At 43.0% G+C, this 9,075-nt stretch overlaps 1 protein-coding gene across 1 annotated transcript in view; it reads right to left on the bottom strand.

Moving 5' to 3' along the window:
• Window positions 1-952: 952 nt before the first annotated feature.
• The window catches only part of Oat (ornithine aminotransferase), a 21,991-nt gene continuing 13,868 nt past the window's right edge, over window positions 953-9,075 (bottom strand). The window contains exons 5-9 of the mRNA XM_023709051.1: window positions 8,983-9,073; window positions 7,651-7,779; window positions 5,702-5,815; window positions 3,781-3,925; window positions 953-1,850 (exon numbers count right to left, since the gene is read on the bottom strand). Of these exons, the coding sequence (XP_023564819.1) occupies window positions 1,690-1,850; window positions 3,781-3,925; window positions 5,702-5,815; window positions 7,651-7,779; window positions 8,983-9,073 (640 nt within the window). The 3' untranslated portion in view covers window positions 953-1,689. The remainder of the gene's footprint in view (window positions 1,851-3,780; window positions 3,926-5,701; window positions 5,816-7,650; window positions 7,780-8,982; window positions 9,074-9,075) is intronic.

Raw genomic sequence — 9,075 nt, 5'->3', positions numbered from 1 at the left:
AAACAATCACCCACAATCCCATAGCGAAAGGAGGAGAACCATTGGCTCAGTTGTGATCACGTGACACTTGACATCATATACTGCACACAAGACATCACTTGTTTATCAAGTTAAAAATTATTAGAAATGTTTACTCATCTTACAGAACACTCAGAGCAAGCTATTCACAATCTAATGTTTTATTGTACCATTATATACAACCGCTTAAGAATGACATAAACTGGCTGGCTGGCTGGCTAGTCTGGGTACTGAGAAGGTCCCTTCTGGACCTTCACATTGAGTTGCATTCCCAGTAGTCTGAGACAGTGTCTTGCAAAGTTGCAGTCCCCTTCCTTGACCACCCCCCAAAGTGCTATGAATCAAGGCACAGACCGCTAGGCCCAGCTATGCTTATGCTCTTAGAAAACACAAGGAATAAAAGCAAAGCAATAACATCGTCAAAGAGCTTAAAGATGTTAGGGATCTGATAAGACTGCAGCAGAGTACACTGATCAGAAATTAGACACTTTAAGGGCCAGTGAGATAGCTCAGTGGACTAAGCACCTGCTTAAGCAAATACAGGGACCAGGGTTTGATCCCCGGCACCACAGGCCATGCCGGCCCCACCCCTGGGAGCACTGAGCCAGCCACCAAGATGGGGTGTGGTGGTGCATGCCTGTAATCCCAACGCTGGGGAGGATGAAAAAAGGAAGATCACTATGAATCTGACTTGCTTAGTGGGACCCTGTACTAAACACATTAAAAAAAAAAAAAAAAAGGAAAAAAGAAATTAGACATTTTAAACATAAGCTTTATTTTAAACTTAAATGTTAAAAGTAAACATTTGCTTTACAAATTTCAAGTTACTTAAAACAATTAAGTAGGAACATATTTTTAATTCAAAATGATAACATCTGTAGAATACATTTTGGTGTTGGCCAAAATTAAAATAAGAAATATATATATATTTTTTTTTGTAGAGTGGCTCCATCATTTTACAAGCCCATCAAAAATAAATGACAGTTCCAGCTTCTCAGCATCATCACTAGCATTTGGCAGTGCCACTGATTTGTATTTTAGCCTTTCCAAGGGCAATGTGATAAATCTTATTGGGTTCTTAACTTGCATTTTGTTAATGGTTAATCATGACCATTAACACTAAAAACATTACTCTTGTATATATGATTCCTCAACAATTATTAATATATAAGGTTAAGCAAGTCTTTAACATACTATCCCAGATAACTTTTTCAAATATAAAACATTTATACCAGCAAGGAAATTATAAAAAAGTATGTCAATTATACCAAAGGACTTGAAGACTTTAGATACAGACAGAATTGTTTCACTTTAGGAAACATACATAGTCATATACAGAATACATCCATTCTTTTTTTTTTTTAACTTTGCTACCATTTGTGGGGTTTTTTTTGGGGGGGTACTAGGAATCAAACTCAGGACCTTGTGCTTGCCAGACAAGCACTTGTGCCACCGAGCTATATCCCCAGTTCCCCATCCATTCTTAGTTTCTTCACACAGCCAACTACATGTTTGCAAATGTCACTCTTATCAACTGAAAAAAACACACATATATTTTTTAAAAGCTTCTGAAGACACGCTGGGATATAATGCACGTCCCTTTAGAGCAGAGCTCTTCACAGGTCACCTCTGTCCAGCCGGCTCCCAGGGACCGATGAACTGTGCCTACCCTCAGAAAGACAGGATGGTCTTGGTAATGATTTCCACAGCCTCCTGGATCTCGTCCTCTTTGATCACGAGCGGAGGGGCCAGCCTGATGATGTGGCCGTGGGTGGGCTTAGCCAGAAGCCCGTTATCACGCAGCCGCAGACATACCTTCCAAGCATTATAATCTGTGGAAAAATGGGCACACATGTGTGCTCATCGTGACTGTTTAAATATTAATCCATCCCCCTTGCTGTGGAACAAGTGCAGATTTGAAGAAAAAAAAAAAAAATTCCCAGGACTTGCTCAAGCAAGGAAACTCTGAGTTAGTTCTGCATTTTGGGGCGGTGTTTTATTGCTGAAGAATTGAACCCAGGGCCTTAGTCATAGGCAAACACTCCCACTAAGCTACATCTGCCCTGCTCTCCTTCATTAAAATGGAGTTAATCCAGACTTCCAGCAAGCATAAATGTAACTAGGTTTGAACTGCACATTTAGACTCAGTCATGCTTTCTGGTTTTTTATTTTTTCATAAATGAAAAATCAAACAAAAGACACTCTAAGGCAGCTGTTGTGCTAGAGGCTAAGTATCCCTTAAACATCCAAACTGCTCAGGACCTGCAGTGTTTTGGACACAGGAGTATGCACAGGTACATGAGATTACCTTGCGGAGGGCTAAACACTAAGCTCATTTATGTTTCATACAGTTCATACACAAAGCCTACGACTAATTTCACATAATATTTGTAGAGCAACTGCATTCTGACTAGGACCTGCCACACACAGTCAAGGGCTTAATTTGCTATTTCTGATGTCTGGTGCTCAAGAAGTTTCAGATTTGTCAGGTTAGGGACACTTAACCATTACTTACATAAGGAACTCACGTTAATGCGACTAATGCAGAAGAACCTGAGTAGGACCCAGAAAGCTGGCACAGAATAAGCAACATCTAAAACCAAATTCAGGGCAACGCCGCCTTCCTAAGACGGCTGTGCTGCCTGAGCCTGCAGGACCTGCGCTGGTTCCCAAGCCCTGCCGCACATCGGAATCACCAAAGGAGCCACTGCAGGCGTCCGTGCTCCTCCCCAACCCAGCAAGCCAGAACTTCTGGGGCAAGGCCTGGCTTTGATTCCCTCTCCGAAAGCTCCCAAAGTGATTCTGAAGTACAGCCCAGGCTGGAACCACTGCTCAACAAGGAAGACATCACAAGAAAAATCCAGCGAGGAGGTGATAAACAATGCACTAAGGGCTGGGGAGATGGCTCAGTGGAATAAGCGCTTCCCTGGCAAGTGCAAGGACCTGAGTTCAATCCCTGGCTCCGCGAAAAAAAAAAAAAAGTCATAGATAAACAATGCACTGACACAAACCCCCAGTAAGTGACAGATTTTTATACCAACGCCCTCACTGTTATTCCCATTATTACTATGGCTCCAATGACCTCAGCTGATGTGTGACGGATCTAAGGGAGGGAGGAGAGGTCAGCAAAGAAGAAACTCCCAGAGACAGTGTTCTGTCCAGACAAGCAGGAAAGAGCTCAGGGCCTCCAAACGCTGCCTGTCTAATCAAATACAGAAAACAAATGTGTCCGAGAAGCAAAAACAGATTAAACTGGTTAGGTGTGATACTGTGTTGGAAAGAGCTACATTTTTCAGTATCACTAATTTAAAAATCAGCCAGTCAAATAGTTCAGTGGATTAAAGCGTCTGCAAGCAGGGGGGGGGTTCAATCCCCAAGCCTGCCAAGCCAGCCCTGCCCCCGGGGCATGCTGAGATGGAGATTAAGACTAGGTGTTGTGGCATGTGCCTGTAATTCCAACTCTTGGGAGGCTGTAAACAGGCGGATCACTATGAGTCTAATCTAGTAGTGCGACCCTGAACACCCCGTAGACTCTTCTGTAAAACACACACACACACACACACACACACACACACACAAAGACTAATATAAAAATTAGATAATACTATCTAAAACATTTGCCCAATCAGCCAGTCAACAGTTTCAAACAAAGGGATGCTCGCCCCGCACCACTAATCAAAGTTTTTAGTGTATGTGCTATCGAAGCAACTGCTCCAATCAAAGTTTTGAAAGTGATCTTGCTCTTTCAGCTTGTCTACATACCTCTGGTTTCTCTAATAACAATAGCATTTAACAGTCCTTTTCCTCTTACAGCAGTTACAATGTCAGAGGGCAGCTTCATGAGTTCATTTCTCAAGATAGTACCCATTTTCTCGGCATTTTCATTAAGCTTTTCTTCTTCCAAAACCTATGTTCAGAGAAAAATTAAACACATGTTAAGATTGTCATTGTTCCAGGGGCCGGGAGATAGCTCAGTGGAATAAGTACTTGCCTGGCAAGCTCAAGGTCCCGAGTACGATCCCTGGTACTACCAAAAAGAAAAAAAGACTGTCCTTTTTTAGTTATTCCTTGTAGGGTAACAGAGTAAAGACAAAGGAAAAACAGTTAAAGACCAGAATGATTTAGCTTTTATTTGTTTTACAAGGCCTGTATTAGTTTAATCTCTAGTTAAACAGACACACCATTCTCAGAGCCTTGCTTTAGTCACAGATCTACTGCCAATGTCTTCATGACAAAATAAAATTCAGGAGTTGTTTTTTTTTTTTTTTAATATATTTAGTACAGGGTCTATAGGGTCTCGCTACATAGACCAGGCTCATAGTGCCCCTCCTATTTTCAGCCTCCCAAGCACAAGAATTACAGGTACATGCCGCCACACCCATTCTAATAAAATTTAACACAATTTATGATAAGCTGTCATTATGGCTAGTGAGATAGCTCAGTGGTACAGGGACCAGGGTTCGATCGCCAGTACCACATGCTGTGCCGGCCCCACCCCTGGGCACGCCAAGCAGGCCACCCAGACTGAGCATGGTGGCACACGCCTGTACCCCAGCGCTGGGGAGGCTGAAAACAGGAGGATCACTACGAGTCCAAGCTGCATAGCGAGACCCTGTACCAAAAACATAAAAAAAAAAAAAAAAAAAAGGCTGTCATTATCCAACAGTTTATCAATGGACTAAATAGAACTTAAATTTTAAACTACAGTACAAGTTCCTTTTTTTCTCTAAGATATCTATCCATAGATTATTTAATTTAATTTTATTTTTTTTAATATTTATTTATTTATTTATTTATTTAATGTGTGGCCAGCTCAGCCCACCAGGGGGCGGGGCTGGCTGGCATGTGGTGCTGGGGGATTGAACCGTGGTCCCTGTGCTTTGCTAAGCTTGTTCTAAGTAGGTGCTTTAGACCACTGAGCCATCTCACCAGCCCAGATTAATTTTAACCCTTAAAAGTATTCATTTAGTATTTTAAATTTTATATATCTACATTTGTTGTAGTTGTTGCAGTGCCGGGGGTCAAAGTCAGACCTTGCTCATGCCAGGCAAGCAATCCAGCTGAGCTGACCCCCAGTTCCATTTTTCTTTGTTCTTGTTGTTTTAAGACAGGCTCTAAGTTGCCCAGACTGGCCTCAAACTTGCAATCCTGCCACAACCTCCCAATTACAAACATGCACCAGTACACCCTGCTTATCATTTTTACTTACTCGCATTGAAGCTCAAACCCAGGTACTCACTGTAAGCCTCACTGTACCTCGGAGCCAGACCCTCCAGCCTCCAGGGTCAGGCATAAACACTCTAAACCCCAGGTGACTGCAAACTCAGGAAGCCCAGGAAAAAAGCCCCGTCTACTAGACAAGGCGACGGTCAGCTTTCTACTAGAGAAATGCTTTGTTCTTAAAACCTTGCTTCTGGGGCCGCGGAGATGGCTCAGTACAATAAGCACTTCCCTGGCAAGTGCAAGGGCAAGAGTTCAATCCTTGGTCCCGCCAAAAAAAGAGCTTGCCTGGCAAGTTCAGGGTCCTGAGTTCAATCCCCAGTTCCGCCAAAAAAATTAAAACCTTGCTTCTGTATACCACTTTCTCTTATACTCAGCGATCTTATTAAATTTGTTATAGGCCCAAACTGCAAATCACCTCAACATTAAAGAAGTAGACGCTGCTAGCTGTATCAATTCTTACCTCCAGGGCTGCGATAGCCACGCGACAGCCCAGTGGATTGCCGCCGTACGTGGACCCATGCTCCCCGGGCTTAATGGTCAGCATTATGTCATCATCACATAGCACCGCGGACACCTGAAATAGAATTGTCCACATTGTTTCTCAGGCTCAGTATTCCTAACACACGAGGAACATAAATATTTACATAAACCTGATATTAAATTTACGTAGTTTCAACAAATGTCGCCAGTAATAACCACAGCAATACCCCAACGTAACAGGAATACATTCAGCACACTTCAATGGAACAGAACAATGCAATTTTAGAACTAAGAGAGAAAAGCTATTTGTGCAGGAAGAGAATTTACAATACTTTCTAATTTCAAGGTGAAATGTTTTCACTGCTTAGAAAACATAGTTCAGCATCCTCTTCCACAACAGTTTCCTCTAGTCGGCAGGAGTATCCATCCCTTAGACACCTTTAACCTGGCCCTAATTATTAACTCTGGCTAGCAAACTCAGGAAAAAAAAAAACCACAAGAAAGCATTTTTCATCCCTATGTTCACCAGTCATAGCTTAAGCATCTGGAATGCCATGTTTCTAAACAGTGAAAAAAAAGGACACAGGAATTTACAACAGAACCTTACAGCTAAGATGTTTCAATCCTAATCATAGGAAATTCCAAAGCATAACTCTCTCAGTTCTAAAATTCCATTTTTCTACCAAAATTAAGTAAGTCACATAACTGAAACCTTAAATACTTTTACTGCAGATATTGCAGGAGGCCATAGAATATTTAGTAAAAATCAAACCATGTGAAAGACATTCTTGATACTATCACTGGGTGTAGAATATTTTAGAGGTAAACTTCAGGACAGCTGGGACTAGAAAGAAAGGCTGAGGGAAACTTAGTTCTCTTTCCCATCTTGCAAGATGATGGGTGAAAAAACTGAGAAGCCATAAAGAGAAGAAACCTGAAACCATGAAGGCTGCTGCCAGTGGTTCTGGTAAAAAGGGTAAGGTGAAGGCAAAAAAAAAGTCAAGAAGGGGCAGCCCCACTGCAGCCAAAATCCTGTCCTGGTTAGATGAATTGGTAGATACTCCAGAAAGTATTCCAGAAAGCCTCTGTATAAGAGACAGTACACAGCTGCTAAATCAAAGGTTGAGAAGAAAAAGGAGAAAGTTCTTGCTATGATCAAAAAACCAGTTGGTGGGGACAAGAATGGAGGTACGCGGGTGGTTAAGCTTCGAAAAATGCCTGGATACTACCCTACTGAAGATGTGCCCTGAAAGCTCTTTAGTCACAGCAAGAAACGCTTCAGTCAGCATGTGAGGACACTTCAAGCTAGCATCACTCCCCGCACCATCTTGATCATCCTCACTGGGCGTCACAGAGGCATGACAGTGGTCTTCCTAAAGCAGTTGGCCAGAGGCTTGCTACTTGTGATTGAGCCTCTTAGCATTAATCGTGTTCCTCTACAAAGAACACACCAGGGCGGGGCAGATGGCTCAGCGGAATAAGCGCTTCCCTGGCAAGCACAGGGCCTGAGTTCAATCCCTGCTTCCACCAAAAAAAAAAGAACACATCAGAAATTTGTCATTGCCACCTGTACAAGAATGGGTATCAGCAAAGTAAAAATCCCCAAACACCTCACTGATGCTCACTTCAGGAAGCAGCAGCTGCAGAAGCCCAGACGCCAGGAAGGTGAGATCTTCAACACCAAGAGATACATGAGATTCGAGAGAGAGACCAGATTTCGGAGCAGCACAAGGTAGACCAGAAAGTGGCAGACTCACAGATTTTAGCAAAAATCAAAACTGTTCCTCAGCTCTGGGGCTACCTGTGATCCATTTCTGCTCTGACAAATGGAATTTATCCTCATAAATTAGTGTTCTAAATTTCTTACTAAGAACCTAATTAAATAACATACATTTAAAGAAAAAAAAAAAGGCTGAACATTAAACTTACAGGGTATAAGCCCCCAGAAAGGGCCTTTCCAAGAAGAACTATGTCAGGCCTAACATTTTCATGATTTACAGCCAGCCATTTACCAGTTCTGGCCAATCCTGTCTGTATTTCATCAGCAATAAACAGGACCTATCAGGAAACAATACAACACTGTTATTTTCATTCTGTAGGGAAAAACAGCAATCGGTACATTACTTCCCCTCCCCACAAATGTGTAATTCCGTCATGCCCACTCCCATGAAAATTAATCATCCACATAACTTTAACAACATCTTACGAAAATCCCATAAACACACCCACTGCTTCCTATGTCAGGCCACTTCCTCCCTGGGGGCCCCACCCAATGCTCTACAGAAGTGGAAATGCACTTACATAAAAGGAAGGGGTTCAGAGCACTTCTGAGACACATAAATTCACTCAGTTACCCCATAAGCATTCATCAACTATTCTATGTGACAGGAATTATCAGTGACAAAATCTACCAAGATTAGCCTTACTGGGAGAGAGTGGATAGAAGCTATACTTTGGCAAAGAGGGACAATGCAGGGATTAGAGGGATGAAGAAAGCCATGACCCTGGAGAAGAGAGGAGGGAAACACTGTGGGGCCAGGAGGTCCACAGCTCCACTCACAGGTAAGGGTCTCGCCGGTGTTTCAGGGACAAAAGGTGAGATTGCCAAGTACATTTCTAAGCATTAGTGAGTTCTAGGAATGATGTCTCCTTCTAGAGTAGAGGAAGGGCAATTTAGTCTCCACTCATCCCATGAGCAGAATTCAGTCTCATGGAGGAAACTGAGCCTGTTGGGCTTCATCACAAACAGTTAAGCTGAGTGTGGTGGCACACACCTCAGGAGGCTGAGGCAGCCTGAGATACTTGGCGAGTGCAAGGCCAGCCTAAGCTACATATCAAGACCCTATCCGAAAAATAAAAAATAGCTAAACTGGGCACAGTGGTGCACACCTGTAATCCCAGCACTTAGGAGACTGAGGCAAGAGGGCTACCTCGAGTTCAACGCCAGAATGGACTACAGAGCAGGACCCTGTCTCAGAAAAAATAGTTTTTAAATAGTTAAAGGCGCTGGTCAAATTGCTCAGCAGATTAAAGCACCTGCTTAGGCAGACGAAGTGGCCAGGGTTCAATTCCCGGCTTACTGTACTGGCCCCACCCCCGGGGCACGCTGAGAGGGTGATTGAGACGGGGCATGGTGGCATGCATCTGTAATCCCAGCACTTGGGAGGCTGAACACAGGCAGATTACTACAAGTCTGATCTTCATAGTGAAACCCTATAGTTCCTTACTAAAAAATACAAAAAAAAAGTTAAGATGAACAACCTCATGCTTCGTGCAGAGTTCTCGAACTCCCACGAGGTACCCTGGGTCAGGAACAACAACGCCTGCTTCACCCTGAATTGGCTCTACCATGAA

The sequence above is a fragment of the Octodon degus genome, unplaced genomic scaffold (assembly GCF_000260255.1).
Source record: "Octodon degus isolate 3935 unplaced genomic scaffold, OctDeg1.0 scaffold00010, whole genome shotgun sequence".
Taxonomy (NCBI): Eukaryota; Metazoa; Chordata; class Mammalia; order Rodentia; family Octodontidae; genus Octodon; species Octodon degus.
The sequence above is the reverse complement of the archived record's forward strand: the minus strand, read 5'-3'. Positions and strand labels throughout refer to the sequence as shown.